The sequence below is a fragment of the Lingula anatina genome, chromosome 1, assembly GCF_051362555.1.
Source record: "Lingula anatina isolate TDL-2025a chromosome 1, LinAna3.0, whole genome shotgun sequence".
Classification (NCBI taxonomy): Eukaryota; Metazoa; Brachiopoda; class Lingulata; order Lingulida; family Lingulidae; genus Lingula; species Lingula anatina.
In genome coordinates, this window is record NC_141767.1 from 45,624,634 (window position 1) to 45,642,470 (window position 17,837).

The 17,837-nt window shown below is 38.9% G+C and overlaps 1 protein-coding gene and 1 non-coding gene across 3 annotated transcripts; both read right to left on the reverse strand.

The window, feature by feature from the left end:
* Positions 1 to 124: 124 nt before the first annotated feature.
* Positions 125 to 196, reverse strand: Trnaw-cca (transfer RNA tryptophan (anticodon CCA)). Its single transcript has one exon. It is a non-coding gene; the product is annotated as a tRNA-Trp (tRNA).
* A 505-nt stretch (positions 197 to 701) lies between these two features.
* LOC106164581 (uncharacterized) lies at positions 702 to 17,665 on the reverse strand. 2 transcript variants are annotated; one of them, XM_087007605.1, is made up of 25 exons: positions 17,557 to 17,665; positions 17,085 to 17,311; positions 16,298 to 16,439; positions 15,929 to 16,027; positions 14,991 to 15,635; positions 10,458 to 11,168; positions 9,704 to 9,835; positions 8,999 to 9,231; positions 8,656 to 8,748; positions 7,928 to 8,350; positions 7,566 to 7,642; positions 7,248 to 7,311; positions 6,847 to 7,098; positions 6,511 to 6,613; positions 6,212 to 6,320; positions 5,730 to 5,881; positions 5,273 to 5,415; positions 4,765 to 4,917; positions 4,159 to 4,348; positions 3,564 to 3,754; positions 3,028 to 3,261; positions 2,586 to 2,691; positions 2,126 to 2,270; positions 1,625 to 1,783; positions 702 to 1,157 (listed from the first exon to the last, which is right to left on the reverse strand). In XM_087007605.1, the coding sequence occupies exons 1-25, from the start codon at positions 17,648 to 17,650 to the stop codon at positions 1,115 to 1,117; spliced, it is 4,920 nt and encodes a 1,639-aa protein (XP_086863731.1). In that variant the 5' UTR covers positions 17,651 to 17,665; the 3' UTR covers positions 702 to 1,114. The 2 variants fall into 2 exon arrangements, with proteins under 2 accessions (XP_086863731.1, XP_086863735.1); XM_087007609.1 differs by having other exon boundaries at positions 1,591 to 1,783.
* Between the last annotated feature and the right edge of the window lie 172 nt (positions 17,666 to 17,837).

Sequence of the window (17,837 nt, forward strand, 5' to 3'; positions counted from 1 at the left end):
TTGACGGCATAAGAAAACCCATTGGGGACACTCGTTTTATTTCGTAGATGGAACTAAAATGTTTCAATATTTGTTCTCAACTTTTCATAAATCTACAGTATTCTTTTTTGTTCCAAAAAGGAAGTGACCCCGACGTGATTTGAACACGCAACCTTCTGATCTGGAGTCAGACGCGCTACCGTTGCGCCACGGAGTCCTCTACCAATGACATTGGTTATAATACACCTTGCCTGTAGAGTTGGGATAAACCATAAGATTAAAGATAACAAAATACAATTATCTTTGACACGCAATAACGCTAGTTTTACACACACACACACACACACACACACACACACACACCTAGGGCACAAACGCATTTAGATTAAAATTCCTCCTTTAAATCTTGTTATAATTCGTTATTATGTCCAAGTTTCAACGGAGTAAGTAGCAGACCTCGAGATATTTTCACCAAAGAGAGAGACGCTGTCAGTCTCATATCGCAGCAAGGTTTTTTTTAGATGTTAGTGTCAATAATTAAAACTCCCTATACTCGAAATGCGTATTTTGTATTATTAGCACACTAAACGGTTACGTTGAGCGCGCAAGGGAAATTCTATCAACGCTACTCGTGTAATTCATATTAAAAATTAGTATTTTTAGAGGAAACAAAAGGAAATGCAATTTTCTTTGCTGATCAATTAAAACATGAACATGCAATGGGAACCAAACGATAGACTACTTCTATTCCAAAATACATGTATTTCGTAAATGTATAAATATGTCATCAAAATGCACTCAGCTAAATGAATGTCTAATATTAGTAAACCCAATGTAATCATATTACACTGTATAGACGAGCACGAGTACACAACCAAAGTTAATATTCCATGATATTACGTCGTCCGAGTCATGTAATATTGACATTACTTAATATGGAACACAGCAGTCTGCATAGATCGATACAATTATATTCATAATCATAAACAACTTTCGAGTATAAAATAGACTGTTTCTTTTAAAACTGGTAACAATATTGAGTCTTTTCAACGACCTTAATAAAATTAATTTGACTTTTCAAACGAGACTTGCATTTCTTCTTTCTGAGATTTCAGTGATACGCGTCTTTGACTTCTCATATTTTCTTGATTTGATTTTTTCTTATCAATTTGCACGGTCTGAAAAAAAAACGAAGGTGAATGTAAATATTTCTTATATACAAGAATGAAATGATAAACATATTGTAGTGTATAAACAATGCGTGACACCGGCTTGGCACGTAATGATAACGTAATCAGCTGCAATTAGGTTCGTTCAAATAAAGAAAAAACTACATTTAATTAACGATTAGAGTGTACATACCGGGAGTATATACATTTTGATTCTTTCAAAATGTAAATGTAAAATACGTTTAATTTTTATTGATTTAATTTAAAAGCGACAGGGGCCAGGATTTCAACTAAATAGCTAAACTGTAGCACGTACTGGCTGGTCCCTTTGTTTTCTAGCAACTATTTCAAATAAATAACCCATACCTCGCCTATGGCAAATTACACGCATGCAAAACTAAATTGATTTAATCTACTGAAAAAATATTAAGCATAAACTAACCATAGCAAGCTACAGCCTCTCATTAGCAACATACTCTTCGCCAGGGCCATCCGGTACGAAATCGTACCGTCCTGTGTGAGAACCCCCTTCTGGTGACAAGTGACCATAGGATTTGTTTTCGTACACGTGACTCGGCTTTTCAGAACGGTGGATTGATTGCTCGTAGGCCGATTTCTTTTGCTTCATTTGGGCGCTGTGCAAATAAATTTGAAATAAAAAACATTAGTCCGCCAAGTTGAACGTAAAAGAGCTGGAGTCATGTAGTAGAATGAGGGCAAAGAAAAGTATGCATATAGAAAAAGTTTATTAGTTATGATTAGGACGAAAGAGAACAACAACAACAACAACAACAACATAATAATAATAATAATAATAATAATAATAATTTAAACCCCCGTGAGAAAGGGACCTAGACAAATCCTTGGATTTTTCTCATCTTTAACGCCACAATTATGGGGCTTTTACCCTAATGGGTGATTTTTATCTTTTGGCCAAGAAAATTAATGTAGAAAGAAGATGTCAGAACATGACGTACTTTTTTCGGCACCAAAGGTAGGTAAACCCAATGATCATGACGGCAACAATGAAACCAGCGGCTGCAGCAATCACGCCGATGTCAACCTTGGTGAGCCCCCCTTCTGCTGAATTACCGGCTGCTTTCCTCTTACGGCAAGCCAGATCTGTAATCAAAATTAGCATTTTAAAATAACTGAGGTGTAATTGATCAAAAGCGTAAATCATATGGCCTCAAAAGGTAAAATTGCTTTCCTATTAATCTGCAATTAATTTTTTTCGTTGTTTTATAAAGACAGTTCTTACTTAGAACTAACAAATTAAATATAAATTACATACGCCATTCAAACAAACAAAAAAATTGATTTTACCTTCTTTAGATTTATTTGTTAATTTTCAAGCGGGAAGAAATAGAATTTATATTTGGCAATCCATACAGGGGTATGCACATGTCCGACACCAGTACGGTTTTGCCTACTTACCGACGGACCAGAAATCGGGTGATTCCGGTCTACACAACATACATTCGTCGTCAGGGTTGATGTCATCTGGGGCGTAGCACTCGCCGTCTATGATGCAGGATAAATCCTGGAAGTGAGGAGAGGGGATATGCATCAAACGAAAAATGACAGATTAAAATGTAAATTTAATGTTTTTAATGTTTACGTATATCTTTTGTTTTTTCATTTATTAACACAACCAAAAATGGCGTACGACATCTAAAATGATAAAGTGTATAGGGTGTAGGTCTAACGTTAATCTCAATGCTAAGACCCACCTAAATATTAGTTAATCATTTAAATGTATTACATTGTACGTGTTTTCATTGCATGTTCTGTTAGCGACTATTACGATAACCTTCAAAGCTCACGTTTTCTACAACTTTCTACTACATCTACAGGAAAATGTGGTTAGACTACTTACATTACGTTTACAAGTTGCTGCAGTTGTGTCATTCGTGACGACGTCACAGGTATGACAGATGCCATTGTAAGGTAGAAACAACACCTTGTCAACACTTGGGTTTAGTCCATCGTTACTAATCTGTATATGATAGCTTGCAATCTTTGGCAGCAGACAGTTTACCATGTACGTATTGAGGAAAGTGGCTTCCACGACCTCGATTTCTCCTACTACGTTGGTGTCCGTTTCGGTGACCTATTTCATGTATGACAGATATATATAAATTATTGTTTGGTTTGTCTGATGTGATTGAAACATTTCAATTTCTATTATATATTTTCAATGAGATACATAATTTTAAAGACTATTTGACAGCACATGCATATATTTGCTTTTCAGCTAAACTATGTTTTTATCTAAACCTGTACATAATATGGGACATACTGACTTTTTGTACAACTACCATTTCAGAATCCTATCAATTCTAATGGAATTGTGTTTGCAATATTTAATTATAAAAGAGAAGTTCCTGTTAAGTGCCCAGTTAATTCCCGTACCTGCACTTCCTGAACCATACATTTCAGCGTGTCAGAATCAACGAAACTCTCTCCATAGATTTCACTGCTGTTGCAAGTGCCTGTCCTGACGTCACACAGTCCATCGCCTGGAATGCCTGCCACCAGTGGAGGAGCGTCAAGATCTGTCGAACAGTCGGCACCGCCAAGTCCAGAATTACACTGACACTGGCCTAATTTTGTAACAGAAAAAAAAACAATCTAAGACATCGAAATGTGAGCAAGTGAATCGAAATACATGTTCTAATAAAATGCACAACCAAACTCCATTGAAGAAAATAAAGTTGTAGCTCCTAAAGTTGTAGCTCCTTAAGATTTTGAAAAGTCTTCAAAAACACGCTGGTGAATGGAGGTAAACGGATACCGTCATAAAAACTTTTTGGAGCGGGGAGAAGCGTATCTATATACCTGTAAAGGGCAATTCAATATGACGGTTACATACCCACAATTGTTCTCCTGCCCCATTAACTGTCAAATGATATGTATAATGTATAAAATAATTTTGTCTAATATCTATAAACATCTACAGTAATTAATAAAGCCCAATGAGATTCGATACCCCGAAGACCAAACTCACCTTCCACGCAGGTTCCATTGCCGCTGCAGTTTCCGGGACAGAGGTTTTCGGTCAACTCAGTTACATTTATGCTGAGGTTCCCAGGGTTCGGGTTATCTCCGGAAAGGGCACTGTCTCTTTGAAGCTCCGTCATGCACTCACCCTTTATGGCCTCCTGCTGTTGCGCCACGTAATCTGTGCTGTTAGTGGCCTACAGGTAGAAATGTCTTTGTTTTACATACGAGTAAGTTATGGCTGGATCTGACACTAAATAAATACATCAATGCCAACATCCAACTGAATATGAGATACTTTAAGATATCACATGTCTAATGTAGTCACAGGTTTAAGAAAACATTATTAATTGTATGTTCATGTGCATAGGCCTATGAGGCAGCTTAAAAAGCAGTAGTACATGTATTACAAGAGTAACAACAAATAAACACGTCTGTTCGGAGTTCTTCGTTTATAGTTTATAGTAAAAAGGGGCTTTATGCAAACCCCTGAACTTATCGTTAATAATCTCATTTCGTAAATCAATCTTGTTGTTGGATCTAAGATGATTTTTTATTAAACTATCACTGATATGTATAAATTGTGTATTCCTTTTAAATTAATTTAACCAACCAAAATATCCGAGACACAATCCTCAACGTCTTCAGTGCTGTTTTTCTCCGTCAGTAAGTTGCATTTAGCTGCAAAAGCATTATCTGCGATCTCTGCCTTGCAGAATTCCGTCGCCTCTTGTTCTGTCATTCCAGCGGCAGGCCAACTTGGAGGCTTGAATAAAAATATACAAACCATGAGCTACAGCTTAAAAAGTGTCGTCATCTTTGAAGTTTCATATTTAACAAAGCGGCTATGATTTTAAATTCGAAAGATTGTGAAAGGAGGCCTCGTGTTTTATCATTTAGTGGACAAGGTGCACATTAACAATTACGAATACATGTAAGTTCATTGTTATGCTTAATATGAACCAAAATTACGGTGGTTGCGAGGTTCAATAAATTAATATGCTGGTTCTTATGAACCATTATAAATGAAATACCGGTTTATACCTCAAGCCCAAACTGGATCATGTCAGTTTTTACAAAAATGCAAAAGTCTTTTATAAGTAAACACGTCTAACACTCACATCTGGGTTGAAGGTCAGATCAAACGTCGGTGGTGTTGGATAGTCGATCTGTGGAGCGTTCTCCACGGCCTGTCTCTTCCCTCTGTATCTAGCTGGACGAGCTGGCTTGGCGTTCCTTAAGAATGTCCGGGTCACTTCGGTACCTTTGTTAAATTAATCAGTCCAACTCATTTATATAGAAAGTGAAAAAAAAGATAAACATAATATCGGATCTTTGATGAAAAAAAAAATGTATGAAGTATTTCTGGCATTGTACAATGCAACGTGCCTTAAAACATCAATTGTTTATTTTACTTTTTTTAACGCAATCTACATGCTTTTAAAAGACCATACGCCGGGTTGCGAGAGTGTCTTTTGCGCCATACGTTCAAACGTACGGAAAGTTCAAAATGGAAGTTGTATCCATATATTACAATTAACATGGATAGAAAAATATTGTAGCAATAGTTCTCCTAACCTCTAGTGCGTACATCGCAGGTTTCAATGTCGAAGCTATAACCACAGCGAGGGGCCAAGCCCAAGATACAGTCGCAGTATATGGCTCCATTGTTTTGACCCTTGGCTCTGGTAGCCGCTACGCCGGTGTATATGCTCTCGCCTGCGAGTACCCTAAAGTAGAAATGAATCACAGTTACTTTTCTGCACTCGTATTTGTCAGTAATTTGCTTTTTCCATTAGTACATTCTATTCTTATTGATAAAGTTTTTATAGCTGTCGCAATGGAATTACTACGTGCCTGTTAATGCAATCTATTTTACAACATCATAAGCTTACATCTGTCCATGTAAATACAATTTAAACCCGCTTTATGCAACTGAATTGGAGGTAAGCATATATTTTGGTACGTCCAAAACACGAACTACCAGTACTAACAGTACAAAATGAAAATATTTAAATCTAATGATTCCTTTAAAATATCCCATAACTTAGAAAACTCACCTCCAGCTTTTTGAGAAATCATTTGGATAAATAGATCTGGTATTTAGCAATTTTCCGTCCCTCTTTACCAAATCATTTCTGCTACTGCCATCGTAGTTTCCACACAGACCTGGAAAAAGTCAAAACCACAGAACAAAGTCAAATTTGAGAAGTAGAAGTACAGGTACTAATGCCATCTGGCTGATTAACGCTTTACTTCCAGTATAAATTCACAGATTGAATACATCAAGATATTCAGTGAAAAAAAAATGACAATATAAGATGCACATTTGCTATTCTTTTTATATGCATTTCTTTACCTTCTACTCTCTGAAAATCGGACGCTGAGGGTGTGACAACAATGTTGATATACATGGAACCATGGATCTGTACTGTCACATATGTGCCATGGGGCATGTGAATCTATTATATAAAAAAAACAAGAAATGCTTAGCATTATTATTATTTCTTTTACAAAATGTCTCATCAACCGCAGGCAGCGATAACAAAGTACTAGTGCTAGTACTAGTTAGAGTTGCACGGATACACGCACTGTATTTGAAAGGTATTACACGTAGAAGCTTACCTAGAATTATTACTTGACTATATCTGACATATAAACATACAAATCGTTACCTTTTTCAATTACCACTAACCTCATAACTTTGTCCCCTATTGGTTGAAAAGATTCGTGTACCGGGAGTCAGCTCGCCGTTCTTGTAGATGTTCACTTGCACCGGGTATGTAGTTCCTCTACTGTATTTACTACGTTTACTTTTCTTACTTTTCTTCGTGCGTTTGGTCTTTAAACCTTGGCACCTGTCAATCATGATGACGTCATCTCCAGATTTCACGCCCACTCCACAGTTACAGGTTGCTCTGTGGCACTTTTTGTAGAATGCGTGAACCTTAAAAATATAATAATTTCCTGAATGAAATAATGAGCCTACATAGTTTTCAATATTTTCATATCTTACAAGATTGTTTTCGTTTTAGCTAAATTTGTGTTTTGAAAACATCTTTAAGTTATTACAAGTAACCACTGAAAGACGCTTACGGCATATGGCAGTTCCTTGTGCCTGTACAAAACAAACTCTCCCTCATAAAAGTTGTTGTATCTCCTAAATAAACAAACAAAGAAGCATATAATATTACTGTAATGTTTTTGAATAAAATAAGAGAAAAAGAGATAACGTCAAATATAACGGCTACCCTTTAGGAGAAATTCTGTAGTGATAAAATCGAATTTACAAACGCTTGTACAACTATAGCATTTTCCAAAGACACGAAATTTCACTGACACTTGACCAAAATAGAAACCAGGACACAGAATGATTTAATCTTTTTCATTTTCCACAGTAAATTATTACTTTACCTTCTATCAAAGGTGCTCATGTGAGGGTCATTAGTGGAACTGCAAGCGGCTCTTCTGTCTCCGTCAGTGACCTCAACCTGTAAAAGGGAATATCATATCCAACTATAATGCGCGTGGGGGCTTGTGCGTGCGTGCGTGCGTGCGTTTATGCTGCTATTTTTAATCTTAGTATATGACAAATGTTTCTGAATTTAAAAAAGATATAATGCATTACAATGTTAAGAGACTTAATGCGAGTAAAGTATTTTTGTAATTACTAGGTAGTATCCTCGTGGAAAATCCTATGTTTCATTGGTCATTTCAATTTTCATTACAATCAAACATTTTTTTAACATAAATGGTAAGCAAACAAATATCCGAACCTTAAGTTTTGTCTCTGTTGTCAGTACTTTTTGGGCAATTTTCTGTCCACAAACAGTTTTCAGAGCCACTGTAACGAGTCTCTCCTGCTTATAATCGTATCTTCCATCGGCCTTGGCTTTTACTGGTATTACGATGTTCTCACTCCACTTAGTCCCGCTTACATCAAGGCCACAATATGCGGCTGCTGCTGAATTGCCTCCTAGCCACCTAAACACAGCCTGTGAGATGTGAGTTTTCCTGTCACCGCACCTCAAGTCCCTCGTGGACTGCATAAGCCCCGTTTCTATGGAAACTGAGCACATCTTGTCCCCGGGAATAGATGCAGTTCTGTCACAGAGGAGGTAAGGAGGAGCGTTGGTCTGCAGCACAATGTTCTTCTCTTCGCCGCCCTCACGCAGCTTAATGGTGCCCTGGGTAACTAACTGTACGAATGATTAAAAAATTGTAAAATAAAATTGGGTGATGTTTTAATAATTAAAATTTTAGTTCTGCTTTTGGTTAAAGAAAGTGTTAACGTTAGAACTATTCGCTACGTAGAATTCGCATAAGGGCCTCATAACACAATGCATTCTGAACTATAAACAGACTAACCAATCTCCATCACATTTCGTATCATACTCTAGGGCATCATGACGGAAAAGGCCTTAAACACCGTACGCGTTATTTCTGCATTCAAAAAGAGTGACTGTCAGCCCTCAAGTATAGATCCACGGCGATGTAACCATACCTTAATGCTTGGAACGAATCGGTTGCTGTAAAGCGGTGGACTAATGGGCCCACTGCAGACCCCGGTGTACCTGGCCCTCACTGAGCAATAGACCTGAAATAAATATAATTCTTGTATGAAAAGGGTAACTCCTGGAAGATACATGCTCATTTTTATAATAGCATTTGGCTTTTTTTCTAAATGCAAAACAAATATAGTATTATGAACTCCATTTCTGTATGTTTAATTCATCATGTTTTGGTTAAATTTTTACAGCATTTTACTTTTTCTTTTTACAAATTTAAATAATTTGATTATTTAAAAATGACCCATTCATGTCACAGTGGCTACATGTTAAGCTTACTCCTTGTCCAAAGCAGAACTGTTTGTCAGCGACTGGGTCCAATACGGCTCTGTCCACAGTACTCTGAACCCATTCGTTCTTCACTACTTTTCCGTTGACATACCACTCCACAAAGTAATTGACGTTTGCTTCACTGGTTCGAGGAATGTTGCAGTAAAAGAGCATTTTGGGTGCCTTACTGTCAGTAGCGTCTAAAGTTGGAGATTTGGGAAGGGTTGGAAAACCGGTTGTTCCTGAGATAAGAGAAAGTGAATTAGTGCATATCTAATGTTTACTTTATTTTTGTAGTGGTATCAAATATTCATTCGCAAAATATTTGATTAACTGTGACATGTATATAATCAACAGAACCGTAGGGTAACAACCTTCTGAGAAACATGATATATCGCCGTTTAAATTGAATACACCAAGAGCCCCGAACGTTTTAAGTCACAGTCAATAAAAACAATTCAAACAAAATAAACATCGTAATAGCTGATGTCTGAGATAAGTCAATTGATTATTCCAGGGTGAACCACTACAAAATGTTATCAGTATCCAGTTAAGACATATCGATTGGATCAAAGGGGTCCCACTAAGACAAAACATTGTAATGTCGCAGCAGCCACACGGAAACCACGTGGTCCCCAGTCGGATTATGCATTTTAAAATTGATATGAAAACAATGTGATGAAGTAGACCTACTGATGATATTCATGTATATACCTATTGGTTGACAGCCAGCTGGACAGGTCCCTGGACTTGTTTTCAGCCACGGAGTGGTTGTAGTGGGCTCCGGTGTGGTGGTTGTAGTTGGCTTGGTTGTGGTAGAAGTCGTGCTAGGTGGAATTGTGGTGACTAAAAGGACAAAGAAATGATGGCTGTGGCACGCTGGGGATGTACATTACAAAATTACATTTAGATTTGGGAATCGGCAATATTTTGTATTTAAACATTTGCCCATATTTTCAAGAATAATGATGTATATATCCCGTTTCTGATATCACGGCTGAAAAATTGCCCCGGAATGTTAAAGGGATAATAACTCTTCGTTTTGGTCAAAAAAAGAATTTTCCTGAAGTAAACAACAATTTTCCCATACTTACCAATGGTTAATGAATCCATTTTTACATTCAAAGTTAGTCCCTGGTTTTTTTTCTAAAAAGTTTGGTTTTTTGTTAAAATCTCTTAAGAGATTTTAACAGAGTATAGCCATCAATGGAGGTCACGTGGTCTAAAGACAAGCTCAGATATCAGAATAATAGCTATAACTGCCGTTTTTGTGGTAAAACAGAATATAATATATTTCTATGAGTTATTCACAATGTTTTTATTATGAAATATAAATATCATACGAAGAGTTATTATCCCTTTAAGTATTGTTGATCGATTAACATGGTTGCAAACCCAACTGATATATCAATAGTGCGATACATGTACTTATTGAATAACTACATCTTATCAAATATGTTTTCCTTACCTATGATACCCTCTCTGACAAGGATAGTTCTGGTTGTTAGCCAGAAATTCAAATTCTTCATCCACACACTTTTGGGCTTTGTTGTATTTTTCGGGTTGCTTGAACATCCGATGGAAATCGGCTCCCTCTCATAAGAACCCTGTCCTCGGGGAGTTGGTTGTTTTTGCTCCGCCACCAAAATCTCGTTCTGGTACACCGCAAGGCCGATGTCGTTCTTCCATGTAAGGTCATATCGAGACCATTGACACTGGGTAGAAAGTGGGGCGGATCCAAACCAGCTACTGTCACTGGTTGTCAACATGAACTGCATACGGCCAAATCTGTACACCACTGCCACGCCGTAACTGTCTGGAAGCTCACCGCCGGAAGATAGGATATAGGTGTTCTCTGCCAGCTGTTCACATTTTATTTGAAAAGAGATGGTCAATCCTTCGGTGCAGTTTTCCACATCTCCAAGGCACGTGGACGGACGGCCCATATTAATGCAGACGGTATCAGTCGTCAGTTTAATGGCTGGCCCCTTATCCGTAGTATTATCTACCAATGGTGTTCCGGTCAGTTGTGCATTGAAGTCGGTGGTCGTTAAGATCTTGTCGGTTACCAAGGTGTTGAAGTCAACGAAGATAGTTTTCAGAGGATTCACAGTGGTTGGTTTAGTTGTGGTAGTTGTGACAGGTCTCTCCGTTGGCATGGTTGTGCTTTCTGGCGTATCTGTTTTATGGAAAGGAGAGTCTGTTTTAGTAACATTTAATGTAGTAGCAGGGATACTACCAGAGACAGTACCCTGACTGGAAGTCTCTGAAATAGGTGTGGTTTTCTTTAAAGCGGTTGTGACAGAATCAGAAACGTCCTTCACCGTGTGCGTGCTAAGTTCTAAGCGTGCAGTCGTTGTGTGCAATACCTTTGTGCTTTCAGTAGTTTGTAGGGGGAGCTTAGTTTTTGGCAGAGCGGGTGTGGACGATTCTGTCGAATGCAAGCTGTTTGGATTTGAAGTCGAGCTTTTGGCGTCTTTAGGAGTTGATGTGGAAAGAAATATGGCTGTTGTCTGATATTCTACTACAGTTGTCTTTTCAGTAGTCTTCACAGTTTGGAGTGGCATTGTGGCATTTTGTAGAACGCCCGTTGACTTAACAGTGGTGGTTTTAAGCTTGTATGGCGTCGCAGTTGATTTTTCCGTGTTCTTTGTGGACACGGGCGTTGACGATATGGTGGTCGATGTTAGCTTATCGGTTTTGTCAATGGCCGTGGTTGGTTTAACAGCTGGGGTTGTAACACCTATGGCTTGGGTGAAGTTAACTTGAAAAGATGGTGTTGACGCTCCCTCCATTCCGGTAGTTTTGACCATCGTCACATTCTGCTCAGCAGGCAAAGTGATATTCCCTTTGCCTGTTGGTGGTTTATTTGTTCCAGTTGTCGGTTTTAGTGGATTTAATGGTTTTTGTGTAGACTTGCTGCTTTCCTTTGGGGTTATTGTTGTTTCTGGTATTTTGTGTGAAGTGCTTTTTGGGTTTAGAGTTGGAGGCATTTTGGAGCTTGATGTTACCTTACTAGTTTTGTCCGACACAGTTACTTCAACAACCTCTTTTGTTGCTTCTAGGGTTGTTTCACTGTCAGATCTAGTTGGCACTGTCACGAGCCCTTCTTGTGTATAATTATGACTAGGTATTTTAACAGTTTGGGTTGCTGTTGTGTTGAAAAGATATGGCGCTGTGGGCATTTTTTCTTCCTCGGTGGTTTCAGTCTTTGTGACAAATGGCACGGTTGTGTATTCAAGTTTGAATGGAGATGTTGAGGTTTTGGTAGTTGTTATTTTCAGTGAGTTTTTAGTGGTTTTGTCGCTGCTCTTTGTAACAAAACTAGTTGTTGGGGTCACTGGACCAGTTTTGTCTGCAACTGGGGTGCTTTCTTCAGATACTGTCTGACTTACAAGAATATCTTGTGTTGTAATATCCACTTCGCCTGTTACTTTGGGTTCAGAAACTTCAACAAAACGTGTCGTTCTTTCCAACTCTTTAGTTTCATGAAAAGAACTGGTTGGCATTGTTACGAGTTCCTCTTGCGTATTGTTATAATCAGGCATTTCTACAGTTGGTGTCGCTGTCGCCTTCTCTTGATAAGATGATGTCGTTACGTCCACTGTTTGGGTATTTTCACCCAAGGTAACATTCCTTTCAGATGGTGAAGTAGCATTTTCCTTGACAGGTGGCACAGAAAGTATAGGACTTGTTGGTTTCAGTGGATTCAGTGGTTTTTGAGTGGGTGTAACGCTGAATTTCGGACCCATGGTTGATGGTATTTTAAGTATGGGAGTGCTGGTGGAATGTGAAGTGGGGGGAACCGGGGCTGTGGGCGTACTGCTGATCTTCGGGTTAGATGTGGACGGAAATTTTAAAGTAGTTTTTGAGTCTGAAATAGGAGGGATTTTCGGTGATGGCGTAGTTTTGCTACTCGAATCTGATGTTGGCGGATATTTTAACGTGGTTGTGCTGTTGGATTTTGGGTCTGACGTAGGAGGGATTCTGGGCACTGGCGTTGTACTGCCATTTGGATCGGATGTTAAGGGCACTTTAAAAGTAGTTGAGGTATTGAATTTTGGAACTGAGGTAGGAGGAAATTTCATCGTTGGTGTTACACTGTCCTTCGGATCTGATGTTGATGGGAATTTGAGAGTGGTTGTGCTATTGGTCTTGGGGTCTGAAGTTGGAGGAGTTATGACCTTTGGCGTGTTGCTGGTTTTCTGGTCAGTCGTCGAAGGGAAGTTTGGAATAGATGTGGTGTTGAATTTAGGATCGGAGGTAGCGGGACTTGCGGGTGTAGGTGTTTCACTACTAATACTTAAGAATGTTGTTGATGGACTTTTTGGTGTGGATGAACTATTAGTCTTTGGATCTGAAGTTGGGGGAGTGTTATACTTTGGGGTGGTCTTTGGGTTTAACGTGAACGGGGTTGTTGGGGTGGCTGTGCCATTGTTCTTTGGTTCTAAAGTTGGAGGACTTTTGGGTATCGGTGTGCTACTAATAACTGAGGTGGAAGTTGAAGGTAATGCTAATGTCGTTGTGCTGTTGCTATTTGGGTTTGCCGTTGGGGGTGATTGGGGTGGGGTGGGTTTTGGTGTAGTCTTTTTAACAGCACCAGATGTGAAATCTAGTTCCTGTGTGACGTTGGTTTCTGGTGTGCCAACCGCTTGAGTAGTACCATACACTTCTTTAGTGACATTAGTTTTGGGTACGTCAACAGTTTGAGTTGTGAAATATAGTCCCTCGGTCACGCTCGTTTCTGGTGTGACAACCGCTTCGGTAGTGACATCTGGTCCTTTTGTGACATTGGTTTCAGGTGCGACAATCGCTTGAGTGGTGACATGAACGTCTTGCGTGGCAGCAATAAACGTAGTACCCGTGGGAACGACAAATGTCGTGGCGTCATATTCCTGAGTTAAAGTGGTTTCGGTGGTAATTGGCGAGGTAGTTGTCGTTGATAGGTTCCCCTTCGCTGAAGTAGAACGATGTTGAATATCACTTTTCATCAGGAGAATTGGGTTGTTCTTTCGCATAAAACGTAAAGCTTACTACTCGTTACTAACTATATAGTAAAGTTTCAGCCTGTTCCAAATATGTGCAAATGTTTCATAACGTTATGCTAAACGTTACTCTAGCTATAGGGGCCCCTGGATAATTAATGTAATATTGTTTCTCATAAGTGGGGGAATTTTAAATGGATTATCAGTTGTACCTTGTCCTCCAGTGAAAGCTATAGTAGTTCCTACAGATCCCAAGGCTGGACTAGGATCTTCAGTGGTAACCATGCTTATATTAGTTGTAGGCGCCGTGGGAACAGCATATGTTGTACCATTAGAACTCTCTATCGTTGTGAATGTTTTTTCCTTTTCCGTCCGCGGAAAAGGTTTATATGGTAGTTCATATGTTCTGTTGTCTGTTCTGTTGCCTGGTACTAATTGTTAAGGGAATTTGTGTATAACTGTTTCCAGGTTTTGGCTATCTACGCAGGTTTGGACGCGCTGTTCACTGATATAAGGTAGGGAGGGAGGTTGTGTAGGTGCTTTTCGCTCACTCTTTAGCTTCTGATACTATCACAACCGCTAGTTATGCAAAGCCGTAGCGTGTTATACAATGCTGATCTAAAAAGCAATGTAAATTTTCTAGCTACTACCAAACAAAATACATTATTCTATGTATATTCGCATACAATTGAGGATTTAAAGAGATCAGTTGGAATCAAACATGAAGATAAACTCATGATATTTATGCATTTATAACAGTTGATCAACACTAATATGTACTTCTAATACCTGTTCAATATTTTTTATTTAGTATCTGACAATTTTCAGAAGAGCACATACTTTTCTTAATTTGCCTGATTCAAATCAGCACATCGTTTTGTGAATACCACGGGAATGAAATGAGGTTATTCATAATTTTTCTACGTGTTACTAAACGCACGCACACAGGCACGCACGTATTCACACATACACAAACACACACAAAATACCAAGTCCAATATGCGATAAACACTCACCTGTGTCGTTTATTAGACCAATGTTGACCAGGTTGGGGCGCGAGACGTACCAGTAGGTCAGACCTCGCACTTCAATGGTGGCATACGCTCCGCTTGGGGTCACAGGCCCACCAATGGTGATGGGCTGGCTGACAGGGTTCAGGTTCCGGCGAGTCTGGCACTCGGAGGCTTTGGTTTCTGCCACGACGCGATTGTTCATGTAGAGCTGAACACCGGTCTGTTGGTCGAAAGAAACTTCCAATTTGACTTCTTGGTTGACTGTGAGGATATTGGGCTGGCTATTGGCTGTGCAATCAAGGCTGCTCGTGCGGACAGTCAGGCTGAGGCCATTGTTAACGGTGATCAAGTTGATACCATTTGAATCATTCTTGGTCAAATCTGCGCTAGATATGATTACGGCGTTCGGGGTAAGCGTTTGGAATTTAACGTTTAGGCCTATGGTGAGACCAGTCGTACAGCGGTTAAGATTGCCCAGGCACTCCCGGCTCTTTGTAGGCATTTGGATAGCTTGGTTTTGGCCGTTCAGCTGCAGCGTATTGCCAAGGAGAACCGGGTTGCCTATCACCGTCAGATTGATGGATGTTGATACCAAAGTGGTACCGATGATGTTCTGGAACACACATTTTTGGGTGACGACAGTAGATGCTGAAATGTGAAAGAAAAGGCAAGTTCATAACATGCAGCAAATATTGCGGTGGCATCTATAAAAAGTCCTTGGGTGAATTAATGTACTGCATTTAATTCTGTTCTTAAGGCATTATTTGTTTAGTCTGTTACAAACAAGAACTGTAGGTTCTAAGAGCATCACCCAAAACTTGTCAAAGTGAATGTAAATGTGAAAAAAGGGAAAAGAAATACGATCACTTTTCGGTAAAGATCTACACTCTCAGCTCGAGATTTATCGTGATTATAATATTCAGTTTCTCAGGGAGACTTACGTGTCAGCTGGCACTGAGCACCTCCGAAACCTTTAGGGCAGCTACACTGGTTGGGTCCCTTGCATGATCCGCCGTTTTTGCATGGCACAGAGCATAGATCTAAAACAGTTTGCATTTGGAGTTTTTGAATATGCAACCATTTGAAAAAAAGACAGATTCCTTAATCGAAAAATCTGAAACGCTATCAGATCCTTCACAGATGCTACCTGCGAGGTTGCGTTAATGTATGCGTTTTGATTATGTAATTTCTGAGTCATGCATAACAGATGCCATATTATTGGATTGAATTCAAATAAATTCAGTAATCAGAAGACAATATATAATCAATAACTATTATAACTACTATAAGATAAAAACAGCTTCACCTACTTGTGGGGTCGCATCCAAAAAATTCAAACTGGGAACAGGGTCTGTTTTTAAAATCTTCCACATACAGTTGAATTTTGTCCGTTACAAAAGGAGTTATCCCAATAGTGTATGAAAGACTGTCGTTGTAAGCCGCGGGAAATATCTGGAAGAAAGGATATTCTTAACCACATGTATGGGCTCATTGCTAGTAGACGTTTGCAACAAGGCTTTAACTGGAATATAAAATTGTTTCAAGAAAAACATTATAAGTGACTAACACTGATTGTAACGGAAAAATTTTAAAAAATTTAAAAGGATGAAATGATGTGTTGTCGCTTACGACAACAATTTGCGTTTACAATCGTATCACTAGTCAGCTTTGTATTATTATGCAAATCATTTGCTCTGTATATATACTGTCTGCAGTAGTTCTGGGCGCGGCCACGTTGTATTTGACGAGCGAAGGCTCAGGTCGCCGAGTCTGAAGTTTTAGTAGGCAAAATTTGTGGATCAACATTGGACAGGAAAGCCACATTTCTCTGTACGTATTGTATTCAATTCTATTGTTAATCATTTGCACAACATTTCCCGTTTCTTATAATTAATTCATTATTTCTTTTTATATTTGTATTCAGTTTATATTATATTTGTGTATTTTGTATAATTAGGTTGGTGTTTATCTTTCATTATTTTGTTATTTTTAGTTTCACCATGTCCATGTCAGTGTGTGCGTGAAATAAAGGTGTGAACATTTCCCGTCGTTTGTTTGTTTGGTGCGGGATCCGCAACATGATGTATTTGAAATTACCGCGGCTCCTCGATAGTCGCCATAATACTTCCACTTTGTCGTCTGTGGCACATGGTACCGAACTCTGTACGATTTCAGATACGTAGTCTGGTAGGTCGACTGGTCGTTCCTGCCTGGATGTCTTGAGCCGATAGCCGATATACGCATCGGTTTGTCTAATGCTACTTGTAAATACTCAGTTTTAGCAGTTGTAGCTGGGCACCAACCCCCTACAGGTGTACCTGCGTCTAAAAGTAAAAAGGCGGTGGTATATGTGGGCCTATGGTTCAATATAGAACATAATGCAGTAAAATATTTTTGTATCAAATGCTTGCTGCATCACGATATTGGTTAATAACGTGCATCTCTGTCTTTGTATCACGTATTTGGTTCATTTTAAAACTGACAAAACACAAGAGGCAAAGTAAGTAGTAAATATGTCTTTTGAAAGATTATACAAGCGGTTTGCAAATAAATGTGGCATGTTACGTACTTTCACAGCAGCCATAACGGGCGTACTCAAGTCTGCTGTCAGCTGCAGTTGACGAGGCCGTGATCTGGTTCGAACGAATACTACCGTCTCCCATCCCGAGTGCAGTATTACAGTTGACGTCTACAGAAAACGTACACAAATGTTTCGTATAAAAATATACATCTGTTACTATACGATTTCACAAACGTGCACATCAAAAGAATCCCTCTTTAACAAACCGCCGAACACGCTTATATATTTGCTACAATTAAATATTAAATTAACACATTTCAACAATTTAA